Source organism: Hylobates moloch, unplaced genomic scaffold (assembly GCF_009828535.3).
Source record: "Hylobates moloch isolate HMO894 unplaced genomic scaffold, HMol_V3 SCAFFOLD_15, whole genome shotgun sequence".
Lineage (NCBI taxonomy): Eukaryota > Metazoa > Chordata > Mammalia > Primates > Hylobatidae > Hylobates > Hylobates moloch.
The window spans coordinates 45712309-45739388 of record NW_026652290.1 but is presented as its reverse complement, the minus strand read 5'-3'; the positions used below and the strand labels follow the sequence as shown (position 1 = coordinate 45739388).

General features: G+C 46.4%; 1 protein-coding gene across 13 annotated transcripts in view; it reads left to right on the top strand.

The window, feature by feature from the left end:
• The window catches only part of FER1L5 (fer-1 like family member 5), a 63374-nt gene that overhangs the window by 15094 nt on the left and 21200 nt on the right, over window positions 1-27080 (top strand). For 12 of the 13 annotated variants that reach the window (XR_009210078.1, XR_009210079.1, XM_058428947.1 and 9 more), the window contains 11 exons: window positions 373-423; window positions 5059-5089; window positions 6338-6453; window positions 6684-6807; window positions 7232-7284; window positions 8458-8526; window positions 12329-12372; window positions 12464-12546; window positions 12621-12715; window positions 13691-13819; window positions 16574-16751. Coding sequence is in view for 11 of the 13 variants with exons in the window: in XM_058428947.1 (XP_058284930.1) it covers window positions 373-423; window positions 5059-5089; window positions 6338-6453; window positions 6684-6807; window positions 7232-7284; window positions 8458-8526; window positions 12329-12372; window positions 12464-12546; window positions 12621-12715; window positions 13691-13819; window positions 16574-16751 (973 nt within the window). In the remaining 2 variants the exon portion in view is untranslated. The remainder of the gene's footprint in view (window positions 1-372; window positions 424-5058; window positions 5090-6337; window positions 6454-6683; window positions 6808-7231; window positions 7285-8457; window positions 8527-12328; window positions 12373-12463; window positions 12547-12620; window positions 12716-13690; window positions 13820-16573; window positions 16752-27080) is intronic. The other variant, XM_058428955.1, reaches the window with a different exon arrangement.

Sequence of the window (27080 nt, the reverse complement as noted above, 5' to 3'; positions counted from 1 at the left end):
GGGCTAAGGAGAACAAAGAGGCTTCTTCCTTTGAAGAATTTACATGTTCTTGGGAACAAAGGCACAGAGGAAACAACCAGGAGAGCATGTAATGGATAACGTTGAGTGCAACACCTTGCTTTGTGTTGACTTGGGGCAAAGAAATTGACCTCTCTGATCAATTTCCTCATCAGTAAAATGGAATTAAAAATCTGAACCTCACAGGGTTCCTCTGAGAGTGAAAGGAGAATGCTCATGTGCAAGTGTCTGCCCCATTAGGAAGCATTCAATACGTCGGGAGGATCCTGGATGTGCCTTTGCTATTCCTCTTACAGGGGCTGAGGGAAATTGGGATTGTGAATAATTAAAATATTTCTGGGAACTCCCTTGCAGGTGGTGAACTCCTCAGCAATGAGATACAAAGCAGAGATCGGGAGATTTCAAGTGAGTACTGTACATGTGAGGAGGTTCGGTGAAACAGTTATAATAGAGACCCACGCTGGGCTCCATGCCCAAGTCTAGGGAAAAGGACTTGGATTTTCACACAGAAAGATCCAGACTCAGCCGGGTGCGGTGGCTCACGTCTGTAATCCCAGCACTTTGGGAGGTTGAGGCAGGCAAATCACGAGGTCAGGAGATTGAGACCATCCTGGCTAACACAGTGAAACCCCATTTCTACTAGAAATACAAAAAATTAGCAGGGTGTGGTGGCGGGCGCCTGTAGTTCCAGCTACTCAGGAAGCTGAGGCAAGAGAATGGCGTGAACCCGAGAGGTGGAGCTTGCAGTGAGCAGAGGTCACGCCACTGCACTCCAGCCTGGGCAACAGAGCGAGACTCTGTCTCAAAAAAAAAAAAAAAAAAAAAAATACACACACACACACACACACACACACATATATATATATACTCAATCTGGAGGGTGATTGTGAGGATTAAAGTATATATAACGTTTATGAAATCTTGTGGAATGTTGAATTCCACACTCCCATAATACTGTGGACACAGTTCAAATCTCTGCCTCCAGGAAGTAGAAGCAGAGGATCCAAAAGGTCAGCCTACATGTTAGGGAAACTCAGAGAAAGATTGCTGCCTTTGAGCACAGAGTGAAAAGATGTGATTTGGAAAGACAGGCTGAGAGATTAGGAGAGTTTACAGTCATGATGGGCTAAACTAAGATTCTCCAAATCCAAAAAGATCAGGAAAAGGTAGGTTGCTAGGTTAAATACAGGATGCCTGGTTACATTTAATCTTAGATAAACAAAAAATACATTTTAAATATAAGTATGTCCCAAATATTACATGGCTTCTTACCAAATATTGCAGGGGACATATATGTATTAACAAAGTAGTCATTGTTTATCTGAAATTTTAATTTAAGTGGGCATCTTCTATTTTTATTTACTAAATCTACAATGTTAGGAAAGAGGCACCACCCTTGGAAAAAAAACATAGAGAGAGATTCTAGAAATGTTGGATGGTAGGAGGTGAAAAATGTTGTGCTCTTGACAAAGGCCACTGCATGATTTCTAGACAGTGACCAATGACATAAACTGACTAAGTTATAGAGGTCAGAGAAAACCTGAGTTTAACCAAGCTTCTTTTTTTTTTTCTTTTTGAGACGTGATCTTGCTTTGTCACCCAGGCTGGAGTGCAGTGGTGTGATCACGGCTCACTGTAGCCTCGAACTCCCAAACTCAACCAATCCTCCCACCTTAGCCTCCCGAGTAGCTAGGACTACAGGTGTGCACCACCGCACCTGGCTAATTTTTAAAAATTTTTTGTAGTGAATGGGTCTCACTATGTTACCCAGGCTAGTCTAGAACTCCTGGGCTCAAGCCTTCCTCCCACCTCAGCCTCCCAAAGTGCTGGGGTTCCAGGCATGTGTCCACCACACCCAGCCGAGCTTATTTTTTTATTTCTTTTTATTTTGGTGTCATGAACTCCCATATCCTCATCACTCATCTTCACCAATTCACAGTCCATTGTGTTTTACCTACACCTAGCCCCCTTCCCCTTCACCACTGGATTATTTCGAATCAAATCTCAAGCATCATATCATTTTATCTTTCTACATTTCAGTATGTATTGCAAAAACATAAGGATTTTATTAAGCATAACCACATACAATTATCACATCTAAAAACCTATATAATTCCTAGGTAGCATTAAATACCTAGTCAGTGTTCAAATTCCCCTAATTGTTTTATTTATTTCTTTTACAGTTTGTTCAAATCAGGATTCCAAGCTGGGCGCGGTGGCTTACGCCTGTAATCCCAGCACTTTGGGAGGCCAAAGCAGGCAGATCGCCTGAGGTCAGGAGTTCAAGACCAGCCTGGCCAACATGGCCATCTCTACTAAAAATACAGAAATTAGCTGGGGGTGGTGGCACATGCCTGTAATCCCAGCTACTCATGAGGCCGAGGCAGGTGAATCATTTGAACCCAGGTGGTAGAGGTTGCAATGAGCCAAGATTTTGCCACTGCACTCCAGTCTGAGCGACAGAGAGAGACTGTCTCAAAAAAACAAAAACAAAAAATAAATCAGGATTCCAAACCAGGTCCATTCATTGCAAGTGGTTAATATGCATTTTAGTTTCCTTTTATTCTGTTGGTCCTCTCTGCTCCCCCAACTTCCGCGTTTTTTTTTTTTTATTTGCAACTTATTTGTTAAGGAAACCGGGTAGTTGGACCTGTAGCGTTTTCTCCGGTCTGGGTTTTGCTGATTTCATCTTCAGGGGATCATTTTGCATTCCTCCACCCCATTTCCCTATCTAGAGTTTAGATCAGTCTGAACCAATTTGTTGGCAAAGTGACTTTAGCAGAAGGCACAGAATGTCTGCTGGTCTCTCATTTTATGTTGTTAACAGCTAATGATGATCACCACCTGGATCTGTTGCTTCATTAGGAGTGACTGAGTTTTTATTCTTTTTTTTATTTTTTTTTTTTTAATTTATATATATATATATATATATTATTTTTTTTTTTTTTTTTTGAGACAGAGTCTTGCTCTGTCACCCAGGCTGGACTATTGTCCAGCGTATGGATGTACCACAGTTTAATTATCCATTCCCTTGTGTTTTTTTGTTTTTTTTTGTTGTTGTTTTTTGAGATGGAGTCTTGCTCTGTCACCCAGGCTGGAGTGCAGTGGCGTGATCTCGGCTCACTGCAAGCTCCACCTCCCAGGTTCACGCCATTCTCCTGACTCAGCCTCCCGAGTAGCTGGGACTACAGGCACCCACCACCACACCCAGCTAATTTTTTTTTTTGTATTTTTAGTAGAGACAGGGTTTCACCGTGTTAGCCAGGATGGTCTCGATCTCCTGACCTCGTGATCCACCTGCCTCGGCCTCCCAAAGTGCTGGGATTACAGGCGTGAGCCACCGCGCCCAGCCCATCCTTTCCCTTGTTAATGGACATTTAGATTATTTCCAGTCTGAGGCTGCTATAATGGGGCCGTGTAAACATTTGTGTACAAACCTGAGTGTGGACATAAGCTTTAATTTCTCGTGGGAAAATATGTAGAAGCAGAATGACTAAATCATATGGTAGGTATATGTGGTATATGTTTAACTTTTTATTTTTTTTTTTTTGAGATGAGTCTCACCCTGTCACCCAGGCTGGAGTGGCATGATCTCGGCTCACTGCAACCTCCCTCTCCCGGATTCAAACGATTTTCCTGCCTCAGCCTCCCGAGTAGCTGGGATTACAGGCACCCACCACTATGTGTGGCTGATTTTTGTATTTTTAGTAGAGACAGGGTTTCACCATGTTGGCCAGGCTGGTCTCGAACTCCTGACCTTGTGATCTGCCTGCCTTGGCCTCCCAAAGTGCTGGGATTACAGGCATGAGCCACCGCACCTGGCCAACATTTTTTTTTTTTTTTTTTTGAGACAGAGTCTCTGTCACCAAGTTTGGAGTGCAGTGGTGCGATCTCGGCTCACTGCAGCCTCCGCCTCCCGGGTTCAAGCAATTCTCCTGCCTCAGCCTCCCGAGTAGCTGGGATTACAGGTGCACGCCACCATGCCTGGCTAATTTTTGTATTAGCCCACCTGGGCCTCCCAAAGTGCTGGGGTTACAGGTGTCAGCCAATGTACCCGGGGGTGTATGTTTAACTTTTTAATGAAAATTTCTAAAAGTTTTTTTCCAAAATTCCAAACAGGTTCTGCCACTGTACATGGCCACCAGCAGTGTATTAGAGTTCCAGTTGCCCCACATTCTCCACAATACTTGATCTAGTCCATCTTTTTTATTTTAGCCATTCTAATGGTGTGTAGTAATATTTCACTGTGATTTTAATTTAAACCTTCCTAATGACTAATGATGTTGAGCATCTTTTCATGTGCCTGTCATCTGTATATCTTCTTTGGTGAAGTGTCTGTTCAAATATTTAGCTTGTTTTCCTTGGATTGTTTGTTTTCTAACTATTGATATATGATTTGCAAATATTTTCTTCCAGCATATGACAGCCCATTCATTTTCTTAACAGTGCCTTTCAAAAGCAGACATTTTTCATTTTGATGAAGTCCAATTTATCAAGCCTTTCTTTGATGGGTTGTGCTGTGTTGCTGTATCTAAGAACACATTATGGGTGGCCATAATGTTCCGTGGCAGCTTGCCCCACATATGTCACCTTCCATCCCGAACCACATTCCTCAAATTTCTGTGTGAGAAACTATCTCCAAGGGGAAAGAGAAAACCCGTAGTTTCTTTGTCAACTCCTACCTCTTACCTTAACCATCCTCTTCCCCAGGACCAGTGAGCCCTTCCCTGACCCCGGAGTAGGGTAGAGTCAGGCTGTGTTGGCCGAAAGGGTGGCACAGTGCAGTGTTGAGGAGCTTTTCAATGCAGGCTTTCTCACTGACTGGTTGTAAGACTTTGGGCACCTCTCTCAAACTCAGTATCTTCCTCTGCAAAGTAGAGGTAATAATGGGCCTACCTCCCAGGCTGCTGTAAAGATGAAAGCAGTTAGGGCGGAGAACATACTGAAGCCCCAACAGCGAGTAGTTGGGTCAGATTAGTTGGTATTACAAATCTTGGCTACAGGCCCTAACTAATCCTCACCCCACTCTTGTTTTTTCAGACAGATATTGGGTTTATCTATCATTCTCCAGGTAGGTAACACTTATGGCAAATATGTATGTCTTCTGAGAAAAATCAGGCCGGGGTCAGAATATCTTAAAATCCCCATATGTCCAACGCATGGGGAGGGGAGTATTAGAGGTAGTAAATTATTTTCTGTATTTGATAATATTTCACTGCACATTGTGGTATTTTATTTTACCTTATTTTTTAATTTAATTTTATTTTTTGAGATGGAGTCTCACTCTGTTGCCCAGGCTGGAGTGCAGTGGCTCGATCTTGGCTCACTGCAACCTCTGCCTACTGGCTTCAAGCAATTCTCCTGCTTCAGCCTCCCAAGTAGCTGGGATTACAGGCATGCACCACCACACCCACCTAATTTTTTATTTTTAGTAGAGATGGGGTTTCACCATGTTAGCCAGGCTGGTCTCAAACTCCTGACCTCAGGTGATCCGCTCGCTTCAGCCTCCCCAAGTGCTGAGATTACAGGCATGAGCCACCACACCTGGCCTATTTTACTTTATAATAATAGCATCTTTCTCTGAAAAACTCAGGGCATCTCTTTGGGTCAAGTGCTGGCCTTTTATTACAATCCTGGGTTAGATTTCTATTTTTTGAGGCCAGTATTGGGAGATTAAAGTTTTTTTTTTTTTTGAGACGGAGTCTCGCTCTGTCGCCCAGGCTGGAGTGCAGTGGTGCAATCTCGGCTCACTGCAAGCTCCGCCTCCCGGGTTCACGCCATTCTCCTGCCTCAGCCTCTCCGAGTAGCTGGGACTACAGGCGCCTGCCACCACGCCTGGCTAATTTTTTGTATTTTTAGTAGAGACGGGGTTTCACCGTGGTCTCGATCTCCTGACCTCGTGATCCGCCCGCCTCGGCCTCCCAAAGTGCTGGGATTACAAGCGTGAGCCACCGCGCCCGGCCTGGGAGATTAAAGTTTGAGTGGAAGTTTCCACCTTACCTGGCTGTAACATACACACCACGTTGAGGAAAATGCTTGCCTCTACAGTGCCTAGTTCCAGATCAGGCCATAGTGAGAACAGTAGGTTCCCAAGGCATAAACAGGGGTCCCTGTTTCCTAGAGGCAACAGCTGGAAGCCTTGTGAGCACGCTATCATTGCTTTGTGGTACGAGTGACTCCCCTTTTCCTCTGCCACTGGATAGAAAACAGGATACCCAAGACATATTTCCACTTCCTCTTCTCTTAAAACAAAGGCTGGTTTCAGGGGAGAAGGAAGGAGGCTGGAGGCGGATCTCCCATGGCCTCTCTGCCTCTCTAGGTCACACACTCCTAAGGAAATGGCTAGGCCTCTGCCAGCCAAATAACCCTGGCAGTGGTGTGACAGGCTACCTGAAAGTCACCATCTGTGCCCTCGGTGTGGGAGACCAGGCCCTGGTGAGCTGCCCCTAATGCCCCAGGAAGCTTTCCTATCCTGGCTGCCTCCTGGGGGCACCCCTGGGCCTCACCCTGGACATTGACCATCACATCTCTCCTGTGTCCGCTGCGTCACTGCAGGGTTGTCCCATCCCGCCTGCACCAAGTGGGAGGTTGGGGAAGCAAAGTTTGGTGTCCTTGCCTGTGACCTCCCCATGACCTTGACTATATCAGCTCTCTGGTCTCTCTAGATAGATCAAAAGCTGCTATATGGGGCCGACGACACTGATATTCAGATCTTCAAGTCAGCGGTAGTCCCGATCAACATGGCTTACTTACAGTTCTTCATCTACTGCGCAGAGGACCTTCACCTCAGTTAGAGTCTGGGTGCAGGGGAGGGAGCAGCCCTGAGGTTCCCTACACGCTGGTACCCTGGATCCTCATGGAATTTCCTCATTCCTTTTGACACTAAACTACGGTTTGGGGTAGGGGGACAGGGTGAGACTGGAATGCCCCAAGACTTGTCCTGTGGAGGTGCCATGGACACCCTTTCAAATGGGTCTCACACCCCCAGCCTGTCTATGATGGCCAGATGCAAACTCAAGGCTCCCTATGTCCCCCAACCCCATGCCATTGTGTGGAAAAAGAAGGGGCATGGTGGGAACTGGAGACAGGTCTGCCCAGGGGGCACCCCTCTAAATTATAGGGGAGGGTTTTCAGTTGTTCTATCACCACCCTATTTCCTCCTCCTGAAAAAATATGCTGCTGGCTCAGATGTCTTTTTACTTGTTGTTCATAGAGAAACACCAGTCAGTGAATCCTCAGTTGGAGGTGGAACTAATTGGGGAAAAGGTAAGTGTAGAAATGTTCTGAGACCTAGAGAGATTGGCGCCTAGAGAAAGTAGTGTGGAGAGGAGGGTGGCCTGGTGGGCAAGACCACAGGAATCATCTCCCAGTCACCCACTGAGGGAAGCATGCACCCCTGCACCTGGAACTCTGTGCAGGCGGAGGCCATGTCTTATTCTCTGCATGCCAGATGCCCCCTAAAAACCAAATACACATGGAAGAATGAGTGCGTGAATGAAACATGCCAATGAGTGAACAACATCAAAACTGTCGCCACCTCTCAGTTTCTTCATTTGTAAATGAAGGTTCTGGGCAAGAGAGTTGCTGACATTCCATAAACCTCTATGAATACGGAATAGCATTTTCCAAAGTGTGCTGATGGGTGTCATGGGTAAAAAAAGGGTCCTATGTTCAAATTCGGAGAATGCTAGGTTAAAGTTAAATAGATATGTTTCCTTATTTGCCAAGCAGAATTTCTACCATATTCTATTTGTTGCAAGCAAGTCGTTAAATCCAGCCCACACATGAGCAGAGAGAAAATAATGTCTATCTTTTGAAGGGAGGAGTACCAAAGAATTTGTGGACATATTTAAAACCACTATACCGAGTATTTCCCAGTGAGTGGTTGGGTACCCCCAAAGCTAGGTGAAACGTTCTCAGGTGGTAAGTGACACACAGTTTTCAAAAATTTTGATACCTCTGTGTTCACCTTAGTGTACCTTAAAAAGTTTAATAAGGCCAAGTAACACTTGGTTTCACAGATACCACTGCTTAAACATGAAGTCAACTGATGGCTTTAAAACAGGCATGCTGCTGCCATTAGCTGTGTTTTTGCCCATTTTTCTTTGGGGATCTTAGAATTTATCTAGCAAAATCTATGTCTATACACTCATATAGTAAGGTTAGTAGCCCTATATCTACTTAAAAATGAAGTCTATTGAAAGCTGACTTAAGGAAAAGTATGAGGAATCTGAATCTGGCAAACACTTCGGATAAGTACACAAAGGACTGGTGCTGTTGCTGCTGAGAAGTTGTGCAGGTGTCTTGAGACCAGGGATTAGCCCAAGCACCCCTGTGCTGTGGTGTCCACTGGGGGGCTGGACAGGAAGAGCTGGAAGGTGAGGCCAGTGGAGGGAGGAGGGGGCAGGCTGGCACCAACACTGCTTTGGGACATTCCAGCTCAGGACACACATGCAGACCCAAACCGACAACCCGATATGGAACCAGATCCTGACCTTCCGGATTCAGGTATGGCTCCTCCATCATGCCCACCCTTCTCCCACATTCCCTAACATAGAAGGGAAATTTGGATGGTTGTGTGGGGGTGAAGACAAGAGGGTGGGGGCCAAAAAGCATGGCAAGGGGGACTCTGCCTGATAGGGAGCATGAGGAAGCCCAGGACATATTATGGAAAACTTTACCTTTTACAGCTTTACTGAGTTATCATTGACGTACCTATATCAATGGTATGTATGACTTGTAGATATTTAAAATGTACAATTTGGCTGGGCACGGTGGTTTACACCTGTAATCCCAGCACTTTGGGAGGCGGAGGTAGGCAGATCACTTGAGCTCCGGAGTTTGAGACCAGCCTGGACAACAGTGGCGAAACTCGACTCTACTAAAAAGATAAAAATTAGTCGGGCATGGTGACATGGGCCTGTAGTTCCAGCCACTCGGGAGGATGAGGCAGGAGAATTGCTTGAATTCGGGAGGTGGAAGTTGCAGTGAGCTGAGCAGAGGTAGTATCACCTACTTATTTGAGCAAACACTTCAGCTAAGTAGGTGATAACAACCTGTTGCTCAAGCCGAGCCACTGCACTCCAGCCTGCGCAACAGAGGGAGACTCAGTCTCAGAAAAATATAAAAGAAAAAAGAAAGGGAGAGAGAGAGAGAGGAAGGAGAGAGGGAAGGAAGGAAGGAAGGAAGGAAGGAAGGAAGGAAGGAAGGAAGGAAGGAAGGAAAGAAATGTACAATTTGATACATTTTAAAATATGTACACATCCAGGAAACCCATCACTACAATCAACATAATGAATATATCTATCACCTCCAAAAGTTGCCTAATGCCCCTTGGGAATCCCTCCCTGTGATTCCTATTCCACACCCTCCCATCCCCAGGCAACCACCAGTCTGCTTTCTGTTACTATGTATTAGCTTGCATTTCCTAGTGTTTCATAGAAATGGAATCGTTCAGTAAGTAACCTTATTTGTCTGACTTCTTTCACTCAGCATAATTATTCTGAAATTCATTCATGCTGTTGCTGTGTATCAGTGGTTCATTCCTTTGTGTTGCTAAGTAATATTCCATTGTATGGATGTACCACAGTTTGCTTATCCCTTTCCTTGTTTATGAACATTTCCGGTTTGGGGCTGTTACAATGAAGCTGTAAACACTTGTGTACAACCCTTAGCATAGACATATGCTTTCATTTCTCTTAGGTAAATATGTAGATGCAGAATGACTAGATTCTATGGTAGATGTATTAAGCAATGAGTGGGTCATACAACTGAACTTTCCAGAGAACCTAAATGTGCCCTTTCACCCGCATATAAAAACAAAACAAATCCCTTTAAAGACACATTTTAAATGATAATATACATTTTCTTATCTTCTCAGCAACTTGCCCTGAATATAATTAGAGCTTTTTGTTGATGGCCTGGAGCCATTATGGGAACATAGTTATTATCCTGGGCTATCTACAGTACCCGGCTAGTTGTTCCTACACTAAATGGCTCCGAGATACTTTCTTTGTGGGGTTCTGTAGTCTGATTTTGATCGCCTTTCTTTTTTTTTTTTTGAGACAGAGTCTCACTCTGTCGCCCAGGCTGGAGTGCAGTGGCGCAACCTCGGCTCACTGCAAGCTCCGCCTCCCGGGTTCATGCCATACTCCTGCCTCACCCTCCCGAGTAGCTGGGACTACAGGCGCCTGCCACCGCACCCGGCTAATTTTTTGTATTTTTTTTAGTAGAGACGGGGTTTCACCATGTTAGCCAGGATGGTCTCGATCTCCTGACCTCGTGATCCGCCTGTCTCGGCCTCCCAAAGTGCTGGGATTACAGGCGTGAGCCACCGCACCCGGGCTTGATCGCCTTTCCATCTGTCTCTGTCACCTATCAGCTGTTGTGGATGACAGTTCTCTTGAAGGTGGAGCCTTACTGGCCTTTTGACTCTAAGTCAGGCTTCTAAGAGCTGTGTGTAAAATAAGAACATAGTTCTGAGAGATAACTTGAGCTGAGAGATAACTTGAGCTCTCTCATAAGTGCAGGCACACAGGAATTTGTGTGACATGGATTTGGCAACCCAGAGAGTGTTTTGCTTCCTCATACCTTACATTGTGAAATACGAAATTAGCTAATGTGCTCCTCTTCTCCCTCCTGTGAACTCCCCTCCTTGCTGCTTCTAGTAGCTACCCAGTCTGCCTTCCTGTGAGTCATCACTTTCAACCATTCCTCATAATCCCTGCCTCCTTGGATGATTTTATAGACTCTGAAAGTAGCAAGACATTTCAGAAGAGGCCTAGTCCATCCCCCATCCTTGCCAAGCTCCCTCCCACATTTTCCGGCCTGTGGTGAGGGCACAGGGCTGGGATCCTCAGATGCTCTGTGGCTGTTCAGAGCCTTGGGGAAATCTTTTTTCATCTTCTTTGTTCATCTTCTTTTTTTTTTTTTCTGAGACACAGTTTCACTCTTGTCACCCAGGCTGGAGTGTAATGGCGCGACCTTGACTCACTGCAACTTCCGCCTCCTGGGTTCAAGCTATGAGTAGCTGGGACTACAGGTGCCTACCACCAAGCCCGGCTAATTTTCCTATTTTTAGTAGAGACGGGGTTTCACCATGTTGGCCAGGCTGATCTCGAACACCTGACCTCAGGTGATCCGCCCGCCTTGGCCTCTCAAAGTGCTGGGATTACAGGCATGCATCACCATGCCTGGTTTATTATTTATTCTTTGAGGAGACAGATATACCGCTGTTTAAAAAGTTGATGGCTAGACATGATGAAGACATTCTAGGTCCACGGCCTCTCCATGAGATGGTTTGGTGAATGTGCATTCAGACTGCGACGGGCTGTGCGAGGACAGTAATATCTACCAGCCCACAGTCAGGGCAGACTCAGGGGTCAGAGGGGCCTGAAGCTTATGCAATTAGGGGACTTTTTTTTTTTCTTTTTGAAATAAGTTCTCGCTCTGTCGCTCAGATTGGAGTGCAGTGGCATGATCATGGTTCACTGTAGCCTCAACCTCACGGGCTCAAGCAATCCTCCCACCTCAGCCTCCTGAGTAGCTGGGATTATAGATGAGTGCCACCACACCCAGCTAATTTTTGTATTTTTTTTGTAGAGAGAGGATTTCATCGTGTTGCCCAGGCTGCTCAAGTGATCTGCCCACTTCAGCCCCCTAAAGTGCTGAGATTACAGGTGTGAGCCACCATGCCTGGCCAGAGGGCCATTTTAAAAGCAAAAATACAAAACGATCATGTGACAAGTTCCAGGCCCCTCTCAGGACCTTGCAAGGTGCCCACTCAAATGGGAGGCCCAGCTGGGCGAGGTGGCTCACACCTATAATCCCAACATTTTGAGAGCCTGACGCAGGAGGATTGCTTTTGCCCAGGAGTTCAAGACCAGCTTGGGCAACATAGTAAGGCACCTGTCTCTACAAAAAAAAAAAAATTGTTTTTAATTACCTGGGCTTGGCGGCAGGTGCCTGTAGTACCAGCTACTCAGGAGGCTGAGGCGGGAGGATAGTTTGAGCCTGAGAGGTGTAGGCTGCAGTGAGCTATGATCATGCCACTGCACTCCACTCTGGGTGACAGAGCAGCACCCTGTCTGAAACAAAACAAAGCAGACCCCCAGAAAACAAATAAGAGGCCCTAAAGCCAAAGCTCGATTAGCTTGGCTCAAAATCCAACTTTTCTATGATGAAGTGGCTCACTGGTAACTGAGCCAGGACTTGCTCCCAGACCCGCGACTCCCTACCTGTTCTTAAAATCTCCACGAGGACCAGACCATCCCAATGTGTACTCACTGCTCCTCTCTCCTTCCCTCCACAGCTACCCTGCCTCTCCAGCTACATCAAGTTCAGAGTCTTGGACTGGTGAGCAACCTGGTGGAGGCTGAAGCACACAGAGAAGGAAGAAATGAGAGCTGGGCCGGGGGCTCAGCCTGAGGAGTATGTTTCTCTCCAGCCACAGGAAGGACTGCCCGGATGAGATTGGGACTGCCAGCCTGTCCCTCAACCAGATCTCGTCCACCGGAGAAGAGATAGAAGGCAAGCAAAGCCTCGAGCCCACTTCCCATGCCCCTCGTCCTGCGCCCGACCCTTCTCACTCTCTCTCTTTTCAGGAGTGTACTCTGGCTTCCTGCCCTGCTTTGGCCCCAGCTTCCTGACTCTGCACGGGGGTAAAAAGGCCCCTTTCAGGATCCAGGAAGAAGGCGCTGTAAGCTTCTCACATCAGCTCTAGGGGACAGTGGAGGTAGAGCTTCCCATGTAAAGCAGTAGGGCCTGGGACGTGCCCCGAGGCCCCGGCCCTGGTTTCTGTCCCTCGGGGTCTTGTGGAGGACGTGAAGCCTGTCCATGAGCAGCCACGTGCATGTGGGACAGGCGTGGGGGCACGAGAAAGGGGCAGGCGGAAGCTCTGGGCTTTCCCTGAGGAAGGGGCTTTGAGAGGAGACCACGGTAAGATTTTCAGCAGGTGGTAAGGGTGCGAAGGACGGAGGACACAGCACGGGCAAGTGTGAGGAAGCATGAGGTTATTTAGGAATGGTGGTAAATGCCAGAAACCCAACTCGAACTGGCTTAAACCCGGGGAAAAACAAGAGCCCTGTCCGCCCGGATCTACTGTGGATCCCACTTTCTGACTGTGCAGAGGCCCTGGGAAGGAATGAGGCAGGAAAGGATGCTGAGGAAGAACCACAGGCATTGGTCCTCAAGACCACTAGGAGGCCCTCACTCTCCTTCCCCCCGCCTCATTCCCTCCTGCCTCAGTCAGGTTTCCGGGCTGGGAACTTCACACAGCCTCCAGCAGGGAAGGCCAGGGAAGCATTCTAAATTGGCCTCCTTAGGTCATGTGTGCTCCCCTTGGATCACTGTTGCCAAGGAGGCGGGGCAGGCTCTGATTGGCCAGGCGGGTAGCGCAAACTCACTGGTAATCACAGTTACCACCCAGCCTGAAGCATTGTGGGAGCACGGTCCTCCATGGGGCAGGCAGGTTCCCAGGGTACAGAAGAGGGCTCAATGCCCAGAGGTTTCCCGGCATGGAGGTGTCTGGAATTCTTCTCCGGGATTGTGGTTGGAGTAAGCCCCGGGCAGGCAGTGACTGGACAACCTTGTCTTTGCCTCAGGGGTTTCAAAGGAGATTGGCCTGTTCTTTTTCTCTCACCCCTTTTCTCCCTTTTCCTCTCACTTGCCCTAGTGTATTCCCGACTCTGTTAGGGATGGTTTAGCTTATCGAGGCCGAGTCTTCCTGGAGTTAATCACCCAAATCAAGTCCTATCAAGACTCCACGATAAAGGATCTCTCCCATGAAGTGACCAGGATAGAGGTAACTGCGGAAAACAGGTAAACCAGGGAAAAACAAGAGCCCTGTCTGCCCCGGATCTACTGTGGATCCCAGTTTCTGATCGTGTAAAGAGGCCCTGGCCACTGGCTGTTGAGTGTGTAAGGATGCTTGATCAATCAGCCTGACTATTTACTAAGCCCCTGCTAGTGGCTTCATGCTGCACCAAATCCCGGTGGTTGGGGGACCCTGATGGAAAAGATAAGGTTTCAGTTTTAAGAAATGCCTAATCTGGGCAAGGTGCTGAGGCTCAAGCCTGTAATCCCAGCACTTTGGGAGACCGAGGAGGGAGGATCACTTGAGTCCAGGAGTTTGAGACCAGCCTGGGCAACATGGTGAAACCCTGTCTCTACTAAAAATAAAAAAAATTAAAAAAAAAAAACATTTAGCTGGGCATGGTGGTGCACGCCTGTAGTCCCAGCTACTAGGGAGGCTGAGGCAGGAGAATCACTTGAACCCGGGAGGCGGAGGTTGCAGTGGGCAGAGATTGTGCCACTGCACTCCAGGCTGGGCAACAAAGCAAGACTCTGTCTGAAAAAAAAAAAAAAAGAAAAAGAAATGCCTAATCTGGGCTGAGTGCAATGGCTCACACCTGTAATCCCAGCACTTTGGGAGGCTCAGGCGGGCGGATCACTTGGGGTCAGGAGTTCGAGACCAGCCTGGCCAATATGGCAAAACCTCATCTCTACCAAAAAAATACAAAAATTACCCAGGCATGGTGGCTTGCGCCTGTAGTCCCAGCTACTTGGGAGGCTGAGGCAGGAGGATTTCTTGAACCCAGGAGGTGGAGGTTGCAGTGAACCAGGATCATGCCACTGCACTCCAGCCTGGGTGACAGAGCAAGACTCCATCTCAAAAAAGAAAAAAAAAAAAAGGAATCCCTGATATGGTTAAGGAGAAATTGTGTTAATTCATGACCTAGTTTCTCAGGGCTTTGTAAAACACTCTAAGGGATATGGGGAGGGCTACTTACTGAGGCAGGAAGGGGCAGGAGGAGCAGTAACAATAGACTGGAGGAGAGTAAGTTGGGGTCACCCAGTCAAGAGAAACAGGAATACAGCCTTGTTGGCAGAGAGCTAGAGATGAGGTGGGTAGGTTTCAGAGACCCTTTGGAAACAGAATGGCCAGAGCCAGTGACCAACAGAACGTAAGAAGTGAGGCTGACTCCGCTAACTGAGGCCCATTTTCTGCCATGGGTGACGAGGTAGTCAGGGGTGCGATGCACCAAGGTGGGCTCTCTAAAGAAGGAACAGGTATGAGGGAAATGATGAAACCCATCTCTGACATGTGATGTGAGACATCCACATAGACCAGCTTTGGAGCCTGCTAGACACAGGGATGTGACATCAACACACCAAGGTTTGAACCTGTGGTAGTGAAGAAATTGCCCAAGGAGAGTAGGTGGAATGAAAGGCTATGAGGATGCCACAGTCTAAGAGGCAGGTGAAAGAGAAGGGATTTGCAGAAGAGGTTGGACAGGAGCCTGCAGAGGCGGACTCGGGAGTGGAGATTTGCAGAAAGGAGTGACCAGCAATCTCGAATGTGGCAAAGAGAAAGGGCGAGGACTGAGAGATATCTGCTGGTTATTAGGAAGATGTCAGTAGCCTTGGGTCAGGAGAGAAGCTGGGCTGCCATAGATGGGAGGGAGAGGTAGGAGCCAGTGCACAGAGACAAACCTTCTAAGAAACCTGATTGAAAAGCAGGGCGTGGGAGGCTGAGATAGGAGGATTACTTGAGCCCCAGGAGTTTGAGACCAGCCTGGGTAACATAGTGAAACCACATCTCTAAAAAAAAAAAAGTAAATTTTTTTTTTTTTTTTGGAGATGGAGTTTCGCTCTTGTTGCCCAGGCTAGAGTGCAATGAGGCAATCTCAGCTCACCACAACCTCCACCTCCTGGGTTCAAGCAATTCTCTTGCCTCAGCCTTCTGAGTATCTGGGATTATAGGCATCCACCACCACACCCGGCTAATTTTGTATTTTTAGTAGAGATGGGGTTTCACCACATTGGCCAGGATGGTCTCGATCTCTTGACCTCGTGATCCACCTGCCTCAGCCTCCCAAAGTGTTGGGATTACAGGCGTGAGCCACCACGCCCGGCCTCAAAAGTAAATTTTTTTAATGTGAAAGGAAATGAGAACAGGTGGTAGCTAAATAGGGGTTCAGATGGGAGAGGGAAAGTTATTTTTTTCAATAGGGGAAACCTGAGCTAGTGAACAGACTGGGGGAATACAAGAATGGGGCAGAGGTTGGCAACGGAAACGAGGGGCTGATACAATGGACAGGAAGCCCAAGCAAGCACTTGGTGAGAACAGCCGAATTTGGGGGGATAGTGGGCAGCTGGAGCAGGAAGTGGGAAGGTTCAACACCCCTATCCACATTGTGTCTTCTGAGAGAAAGGGTTTAGGCAAAAAGGAGGAAGCATCTCTACTTGGAATGGGGATGGGGTGGCTCAACTCAGAGCCTACCCTAACAAGGGAGGAGACCACCCCCCTCCCCAGCCACCTGATTTCAGGAAGGGAGGGAGCCACAGCTGGCTGGGTGGAGGGGCCAGGTGATGGAAGTCCTAGAGGAACTGCCCTGGATCAGCCAGGTGCGAGGGAGCCTCTGAAGGCCTTTGAGAGGGAGAGAAGGGAAGATGGCTTTAAAAGAAAAAGTACCTCATCCTTGCCTCCCCGCCCGTCAATATAACCCTTGGCTTATGTACTGGGGATGGGGGGTGGGGGCGCTTATTGTTTTAGAAGCACCAGAACCGCCAAAAGTATGGGCTGTGCGTCATCTTCCTCTCCTGTACCATGATGCCCAACTTTGAAGACCTGATCCATTTCGAGGTCAGCATTGGTCACTATGGGAACAAGATGGACCTGAATTACAAGCCTCTAGTCTCAAGCACGCAGTACAGCCCAGTGATATATGATGGTAATTGTCAGATTCAGGCAAAGAGTAGAGAGCAGCCACTGCATGCCAGGCCCTGTGCTAGGCTCTCTCAGGGGTGTTAGCTCATGGAAGATTCACAGGCATTCTTTACCTATATTTCACACATGAAAAAATGAGGTTCAGGGAGGTGAAGTCATTTGCCAAACTGAATAGCTAGCAGGTGGTGAACCCAAGAGTCGAAACTAGGTCTTGACATGAAGTCCTTCTCTACACTGCTTCCCACACTACAACTTCACCAACCCCATCTTTTCCCCTACTCTGAAACACCTCTCATCCATCCATCCTCCACCCACCAATTCATGCATCCATCTTTTTTTTTTTTTTTTTTTTGAGACAGAGTATCGCTCTGTCGCCCAGGCTAGAGTGCAGTGGCACAATCTGGGCTCACTGCAAGCTCCGCCTCCCGGGTTCAGGCCATTCTCCTGCCTCAGCCTCCCGAGTAGCTGCAACTACAGGCTCCCACCACGATGCCCGGCTAATTTTTTGTATTTTTAGTAGAGACGGGGTTTCACTGTGTTAGCCAGGATGGTCTCGATCTCCTGACCTCGTGATTCGCCCGCCTCTGCCTCCCAAAGTGCTGGGATTACAAGCGTGAGCCACCGTGCCTGGCCGCATCCATCTATTTTTTATCCATCCATTCAGCCACTCAACTCCCACCCACCCACTTACCCCAACATCCAACCAACTACCCCTCCAGCCATTCATTCACTCATCCAATATATACTTATTGCACACCTATATTAGGCACTGTAGAGCAGCGGCTCTCAGAGAGCAAGCCCTGGGCCAGCAGCATCCGCATCACCTGGAAACTTGTTAGAAATGCAGATTCTTGACCCCACACTAGCCCTAGAGAATCCAATAACCTGGGGAAGAGGCCCCACAGTCTGTGTTTTATCAAGCCCTCCAGGTGACTGGGGTGCATGCTCCAGTTTGAGAACCACTGCTGCAGAGCACTGCCGTCTCACTTTCATCTTTTTCATCTTTACCATCTCATCACCCATTCTGAGCGTTTCTGGGCAACCCACTTCCCTAACTGTCTTTTAAAAAAGCTTTATTGAGATATAATTCACAAGCCATACAATTCGCCCATTTAAGTTTGTACAATAGTTTTTTCATATATTCACAGAGTCGTACAACCATCACCACAATCAATTTTAGAACATTTCCTCATCTGGAAAAGGAACCCTATGCCCATTGGCTGTCACCCCCCGTTTATCTCCCACCTCCCCAGCCCTATAGGCAACCACTAATCTTTCTTTTTGTTTTTTTGTTTTGTTTTGTTTTGAGACAGAGTGTCTCTCTGTTGCCCAGACTGGAGTGCAGTGGTGTGATCTTGGCTCATTGCAACCTCCGCCTCCCGGGTTCAAGCGATTCTCCTGCCCCAGCCTCCCGAGTAGCTGGGACTACAGGCATGTGTCACCACGCCTGGCTAATCTTTTGTATTTTTAGTAGAGACGGGATTTCATCATGTTAGCCAGGATGGTCTCGATCTCCCGACCTCAGGTGATCCACCCACCTTGGTCTCCCAAAGTGCTGGGATTACAGGCATGAGCCACCGCACCCGGCCATCTACTTTCTGTGATTGTAGATGTTCCTATTCCATACATATCATATATGGAACATATAATATGTGGTTCTTTGTGAATGGCTTTCACTTAGCATGTCTACTTGATTTTTGTATTATGAAATAGGAAAAAAAGCATATGAAATGCGTATGTATAGTTTAAAGAAGAATAATAAAATGAGGGAGCCCGAGGTGGGAGGATCACCTGAGCCTGGGAGGCGGAGGTTGCAGTGAGCCAAGATCGCACCACTGCACTCCAGCCTGGGTGACAGAGTGAGACCATGTTTAACCAAAAACTAAAAAAAAAAAAAAAAAAATGAGTACCCATGAACTCACCACCCAGCTTAAAATATAGAAAACTATCAGCATCTTAGAAAGTGTCCCTGTTTGCTCTTCCCAGATTCCTTTACCCAAGAAGTAACCATGACCCTGACTCTTGTATTAATTACCTTCTTGCTTTTCTTTTTAATTCTTCACCTATGAATGAAATCCTAAACATGATACTGTTTTTATATTTTACATAAATGGGCTCTTTCGGTCTGTATTCATCTGTCTTAAAAATCTTCTGCTCAGCGTTAAACTTTGTACGTGGGTATGTGTACTGCAGTTCATTTTCACTTCTGCATAAATTCCACTGTGTGCTTATACCACAAAGTGTGTGGTATATGTAGGCATTTAGGTTGTATCTTTTTTTGCTATTATAATAATTTTGTTATAAACATTCTTGTGCATGTCTCCTGGTTACAAGTGCAAGACTTCCTCTAAATTATATACCTAGGAGTGGAAAAGAAACTCAAAGCAAAAGTGATTATACCAAATTACACTCTCCTCAGCATGGTATGAGAATTCCTATTACTCTACATTCTCACCAGTATTTGATATTGCCCAGCCTTTTTAAAAAAAAAATTAATTAATTTTTTTTTGAGATGGAATCTTGCTCTGTTGTCCAGGAGGGAGTGCAATGGTGCAATCTCAGCTCACTGCAACCTCCACCTCCCAGGTTCAAGCGATTCTCCTGCCTCAGCCTCCCAAGTAGCTGGGATTACAGGGCCTGCCACCATGCCCGGCTAATTTTTGTATTTTTAGTAGAGATGGGGTTTTGCCACGTTGGCCAGGCTGGCCTTGAACTCATGACCTCAAGTGATCTGTCCGCCTTGGCCTCCCAAAGTGCCAGGATTACAGGCCTGAGACACTGTGCCCAGCCTATTTTTAAAATTGTTTATGGAGACAGGGTCTCACCATGTGGCCCAGGCTAGCACCACCACACCTAGCTAATTTTTCATAGAGATGGGATTTCACCATGTTGCCCAGGCTGGTCTCAAACTCCCGAGCTCAAGCAGTCCACCCCCTTTGGCCTCCCAAAGTGCTGGTATTACAGGCGTGAGCCACCGCGCCCAGCCCTGTTGATTATCTTTAATTTTATAGTTAGTACATTATGTGGTCTAAGAAATATCTGTCTCAAGATCATGAAAATTGTCTCCTCTGTTTCATTCTACAAGCTTTATCGTTTTATCTTTTTTGTTTGGGTTTATGATCCAGTTTGACTTAATTTTTGCATATGATATGAGGGAGGAATTGAGATTATTTTTCTCTATACAGATAACCAGTTGAGCACCATTTGCCTGAAAGACTATTCAGTTCCACATTGAATTACTTTGCCACCTTTGTTGAAAATCAGTTAACCATATTGATCTATTTGCCTATCCTTATCCACCACAACCTCCGCCTCCTGGGTTCAAGTGATTCTCCTGCCTCAGCCGCCCAAGTAGCTGGGATTACAGGCATACACCACCATGCCTAATTTTGTATTTTTAGTAGAGATGGAGTTTCTCCATGTTGATCAGGCTGGTCTCGAACTCCCGACCTCAGGTGATCTGCCCACCTCATCCTCCCAAAGTGCTGGGATTACAGGCCTGAGCCACCGGGCCCAGCCTAGTTGTTCTTTTACAAAATAATTTTGGCTATTGTACAAGTCTTGGGGTTGGACTTTGGTTGAAAATGGGTTACTTCCCATTTCCCTATTTTAGCATAAGCTCAACAATTTCTACAAAAAAGGCCACTGGAATTTCCCATGTTCTTTTGTTTTCATCAGGTATTTTTTGTTTTGTTTTTAGTATTGCATTCTATCTATTGACAATATATATCTTTGGATTAGTTTTAGTGGTTGCTCAAGGAATTACAATATTGACCCTTAACTCATCATAGTCTACTTTGAGTTAATAATATGCCACCTCACAGAAATAATTGTTTTATTATATGTAATATACCATGCAATTAATTACAGTATAATTGCATTGATACCTTACATTATCTTTGTTATACCTTTTTTTAAATATTTTTGGGACAGAGTCTCATTCTGTTGCCCATTCTGTTGCCCAAGCTGGAGTGCAGTGGTCTGCCTCTTGGGTTCCCGGGTTCAAGTGATACTCCTGCCTCAGCCTCCCCAGTGGCCGGGATTACAGGAGTGTGCCACCACACCCAGCTAATTTTTGTATTTTTAGTAGAGATGGGGTTTCTCCATGTTGGCCAGGCTGGTCTCGAACTCCTGACTTCAGGTCATCCACTCGCCTCAGCTTCCTAAAGTGCTGGGATTACAGGCGTGAGCCACCATGCCCGTCCTATCTTTGTTATACATTCTGGAATTGGCTTGCTAATATTTTGTTGAGGCTTTTGCATCTATGTTGATGAGTAAAATCTTATTTTGTTAGTAATTTATTTAATGATGTAATTTACGTACCACAGGATTCTCTTGTTTTGTATTCACTCCCCTGTTCCCACCCCCAGGTCCACACAACTACTAATCTACTTTTGTCTCTGCATATTTACTTTTCCTGGATATTTCATATAAATGAAATTATACAATATGTCATCTTTTGCATCTGGCTTCCTTCACTTGGCATAATGTTTTCCAGGTTTATCCATGACGCAGCATGTATCAGTACTCCATTCCTTTTCATTGCCAAATAGTATTCCATCATATGGATGTACCATCCATCATTTGTTAATCCATTCATCAGTTGATGGGCATTGTTCCCACTTCTTAGCTATTAAGAATAAAGCTGGCCGGGCACGGTGGCTCACTCCTGTAATCCCAGCAATTCGGGAGGCCGAGGCAGGCAGATCACCTGAGGTCAGGAGTTCGAGACCAGCCTGATCAACATGGAGAAACTCCATCTCTACTAAAAATACAAAATTAGGCATGGTGGCGCATGCCTGTAATCCCAGCTACTTGGGAGGCTGAGGCAGGAGAATTGCTTGAACCCAGGATGGGGAGGTTGCAGTGAGCTGAGATCACACCATTGCACTCCAGCCTAGGCAACAAGAGTGAAACTCCGTCTCAAAAAACAAACAAACAAACAAACAAAAGAATAAAGCTGCTGTGAATATTCGTATCCAAGTCTTTAAGTGGAATGGCTTTTTAAGAAACTGCCAAGCTTTTCTAAAGTGACCGCACCATTTTATATTCTCCTAGCAATGTAAGATGATTTCAGTTTCTCATTTATTATCTGTCTTTATTTATTATAGTAGGCACACAGTGGTACCTCATCGTTGTTTCAATCTGCATTTCATGTAATGACACTGAGCATCTTTTCTTTTTTTTTTTTTTTTTTTTATTATTTATTGATTTTTTTTTTGAGACCGAATCTTGCTCTGACACCCAGGCTGGAGTGCAGTGGGGCAATCCCAGCTCACTGCAACCTCTGCCCGCCCCCCGGGTTCCAGCAATTCTCTTTCCTCAGCCCCACCAAGTGGCTGGGACTACAGGCATGTGCCACCACGCCCGGCTAGTTTTTGTATTTTTCATAGAGACAGCGTTTCACCATGTTGCCCAGGCTGGTCTCAAAACTCCTGGGCTCAAGCGATCCACCCACCTCGGCGTCCCAAAGTGCTGGGATTACAGGTGTGAGCCACTGCACTCGGGCCTATTTTTATTTTCTATTCTTTGAGACAGCGTCTCGCTCTGACACCCAAGATGGAGTGCAGTGGTGCGATCACGGCTCATGGCAACCTCTGCTTCCAGGGCTCAGGTGATCCTCCCACCTGAATCTCGAGTAGCTGGGACTACAGGCACGCACCACCACACCTGGCTAATTTTTGTATTTTTAGTAGAGTTTCTCCATTTTGTCCAGGCTGTTCTTGAACTCCTGGGCTCAAGCAGTTCCTCCACCTTGGCCTCCCGAAGTGCTGGGATTACGGGCATGAGCCACTGTGCCTGGCCACATCTTTTCATATGCTCATTAACCATTCATTTATCTTCTTTAGTGATATTTGTATTCAAATGTGTTGCCTGTTTTTAAAGTGGGTTGTTTCTCTTATTATTGAGTTGTAAGAATTCATTATATATTCTGAATACAAGTCCTGTACCAGATATGTCATTCGCAAATAGTCTGTGGCTTGTCTTTTCATTTTCTTAGTAGTGTCTTTTGAAGTGCGAACATTTTTAATTTGATAAAATCCAATTTATTTTTTCTTTTATGGTGTTATATCTAAGAACTCTTTGGTTAACTCATGATTGTGAAGATTTTTCTCCTATTTTTTCTTCTAAGTTTTCTAGTTTTGGCTGGGTGTGGTGGCTCACACCTGTAATCCCAGCACTTTGGGAGGCTGAGGCAGATCACTTGAGCCCAGGACTTCAAGACCAGCCTGGGCAACATAGTGAGATCCTACAGAAATTTTTAAAAAAATTAGCTGGGCATGGTGACACACACCTATAGTTTTTTTGTTTTGTTTTGTTTTTTTGTTTTTTTTTTTCGAGATGGAGTCTCGCTCCATCACCAGGCTGGAGTGCAGTGGCGTGATCTTGGCTCACTGCAACCTCTGCTTCCCAGATTCAAGCAATTCTCCTGCCTCAGCCTGCCGAGTAGCTGGGATTACAGGCGCGTGCCACCACGCCCAGCTAGTTTTTCTATTTTTAGTAGAGATGGAGTTTCACCATGTTGGTCAGGCTGGTCTCGATCTCGTGACCTTGTGATCCACCTGCCTCGGTCTCCCAAAGTGCTAGGATTACAGGCATGAGCCACCGCGCCTGGCCACACCTGTAGTTTTTACAGTTTTAATTCTTACACTTATCTGTATGATTCATTTTGAATTAATTTGCATGTGAATATCCAGTTGTTCAAGCACCATTTGTTAAAAAGACCATCCTTTCCTCATGTGTTTTCCTAGGTTACATGTTAAAATACTTACTCTGTTCCATTGTTTAATTTTCTACATCAGAGGCTCCATTTATGGGTTTAGTGATTCTCCTTGGTTTTATCTGTATCTCTCATTTTCTCCCTGATCCTTTTTTGACCTATTCTTTCCATTTCATTTCGGTTACTTTTCTTATTTCTATCCTTATTTCCATGCCCCTCACTGAATTGTCTGCAGCATCTAATCGCCCATGGACTACTTATGTTACCTTCCCATCTCTGTTTTTGTTTTCTCTTCTACTTGTTTTCTGAGGTTTGCGGGCTCACATTGCCCCATATGTGTCCTGAGCTCCTTCAGGGAGTGTGTTTTTGCTGGCACTTTCTGCAATCTGCCCCTACTCAGCATGCTTCCCGCTGTCTGTCTGGCTAGTCGCGTCCCGCAGGTGGCTGCTGCTGCTGCGCTTCACCCCTTGGCCTCGGTGGTGGTCACAGTTGCTTTTGGCAGTCCTTACATGTATTTTGAGTCTGCAGATTATATCTGTCTCCTTGGTTTGCTGAAAATTGAGTTATTTTCCTTCTCCTTGTTGCTTTTGTAAGTTCTCCAAGAGTAGGAGAGGAAAATTGCTGTTGTGTATCCTCACACTGAGAGCCCCAGGCATGCATCTCTGCTTATTTATCATTCAAGTCTTTCACTCAAAGGCCAGGGTCTGAAACTGGTGTCTTACAAAAATCCCGGAAAATTATATTTTCCCTTTGAAAATTACCTCTTCCCCACTGTATCTCCTTCCAGAACTCACTCTGTCCTCTGTGGACCTTCTCATTCTGTCCTTCGCATTTTTAAATCTCTTCCATATTTTTCATCTTGTCCTCTCTCTGGGCTGCATTCTAGATGATTTCTTCCAGATCTTCGTAGAAAGTCCGTAGGTGACCATTCTGTTTAAATTACTTGGCATCTCCCTTTTTCCCTTCCCCACTTTTCTTCTTAGCATTTTCCATGTTTGACACACTGTATTTTACATACTGATTTTCGGTGTTTTGCCCCACTATTTTTTAATTTCTTACTTTCAATTCAGGTAGAACATACCTATGGAAAAGTACACAAACCAAAGTGTCAAGCTCAGTGAATTATCACAAAGCAAACATGCCCTTGTAATAGCACTCAGATCATGGGGCGAGAGCACTCCAGAGGCCCCTGTGCCCACCCCACCCCACCAAGGCCTTCTAGATCATTCGGATCAAAAGGAGCAAGTATCAAGCACACATAAATGCAGCTCGAAACACTTTGCTCAACCACAGCCACTCCTCACCTCCATGGCATGACCACAGTTCACTGTAGCCTTGAACTCCTGGCCTCAGCCTCCCAAAGCACTGGGACTGCAGGCGTCAGCCGCCGTGCCCTGCCTCTTTAAAAAATAATAATTATTATTATTATATAAAAAATCATATCATGTGTATTCTTTTGTATCTGGTTTCTTTTGCTCACTGTTCTGTTTGTGCAGTGTGTTCACAGATCCAGATGACATAGGGTATAGTTATAGCTCATTCACCGACTGCTGTGTGTTATTCTATTGTGTGAACGTACCATAATTTATTTATCTTTTCTACTACTGAGAGAGATTTTTGAGAGATTATTTATTTTATTTATATATTTATTTATTTATTTATTTGAGAAGGAGTCTCACTCTGTTGCCCAGGCTGGAGTGCAGTGGCGTTATCTCTGCTCACTGCACCGCCTCTCGGGTTCAAGCAATTCTCCTGCCTCAGCTTCCAAAGTAGCTGGGATTACAGGCACACACCACCACTCCTGGCTAATTTTCATATTTTTAATAGAGATAGGGTTTCACCATGTTGGCCAGGCTGGTCTTGAACTCCTAACCTCAGGTAATCTGCCCACCTCGGCCTCCCAAAGTGCTGGGATTACAGGTGTGAGCCACCGTGCCTGGCCCTTTTTTGTTGTTGTTTTCGAGATGGAGTCTGGCTCTGTTGCCCAGGCTGGAGTGCAGTGGCTCAATCTTGGCTCACTGCAACCTGCGCCTCTTGAGTTCAAGTGATTCTCCTGCCTCAGCCTCCCAGGTAGCTGGGATTACAGCTGCCCACCACCACATTCAGCTAATTCTTTTTTTATATTTTTAGTAGAGACAGAGTTTCGCCATGTTGGCCAGGCTGGTCTCAAACTCCAGACCTCAGGTGATCCTCCCGCCTTGGACTCCCAAAGTGCTGGGATTACAGGCGTGAGCCACCGCACCCGGCCAAGAGATTTTTTGAGAGATATTTTGGCTGTTTCCAACTTTTGGCTATTATGATGAGAGCCGCTATGAACATTTTTCTCCACGTGTCTCAATGATGCTGTATATGCCCTTCTCTTGGGTGTATACCCAGGAGTGGAGTTGATGGGTTAGGAGTATGTACACTGGTTCTCAGCTGCTCACTTTCTTGGAACTTTGTGGGCATTCTCTGAGGTCTGGCTAAAGTTTCATTCTCCAGAGAGGATTGGCTTGCTTCTTCCAGTTACCTGGGACGCTGCCAAGCAGGGACCACTTTATTTTTATTTACTTATTTATGACCACTTTGTTTTATTGATTGGTTGAGACATGGTCTCACTCTGTCACCCAGGCTGCAGTGCAGTGGCATGATCACGGCTCATTGTAGCCTCAAACTCCTGGGCTCAAGCCCACCCCAGCCTCCTGAGTGGCTAGGACTACAGGTATGAGCCACCATGGTTGGCTAATTAGAGACAGGGTCTCGCTATGTTACTCAGGCTGGTAACAAACTACTTGAGACCATTTTAAATTAAATTTTTTGTTAGACACTCTTCAGGCTACACAGATAACATGAGCACCGAATGCCAACGTCCATGAGGCCCCACTTGCTACAAATTTTGGGGAAGATTTTCTTCCCCTCCACCCAGAGAGCCACACTGGAGACAGGCAAGCTTCCCCACTGTCCCCTCCTGTGTGATGGGTCAGTTCTCATTCCCCGGCCCCAACGGCTTAGGGTTTGGAGTTCGTGCTCTGCCGTAACAAAGTACTACAAGCCAGGTGGTTTTAGACAACAGAAACTCATTCTTTCACACGTCTGGAGGCCAGAATTTCAAAGTCAGGGTGTCAGTGTTGATCCCTGCCGAGGGCTCTGAGGGAGAATCTGGCCATAGCTCCCTCCTGGCTTCTGGCGGTTGCTGTGGTCCTTGGTGTTCCTGGGCTCGCAGCTGCACCCTGCCAGTCTCTGCCTCCTCTCTCACACGGTGTCTCCCTGTGTCTGTCCTCACTCAACTGCCATCTCTCTGTCTCCCTTCTTCTAAGGACCTCAGTCATTAAGGGCCCACCCTGCTCCAGTAGGACCTCATCCTAACACATTACATCTGCAAAGCCCCCCACCCCCCGCCCAAATAAGGCCACATGCTAATGTCCTGGGGTTTGGGACTTGAGTACACCTTTCCCGGGGGGGACACAGCCAGTCTGTAGCACATGGGTCCCTGTTAGACTGCCCACCCTGGTCAGCCCTAGGCTTTCTCTTCTGCCCCCCGTTCCTCCCATAGTTGCCAAAGAAAAGCACAAGTTCTCCAAGAACTTTCCAGAAATTTGGAGAACAAAAGACAGCGTTGGCTTCTGCCTGCCT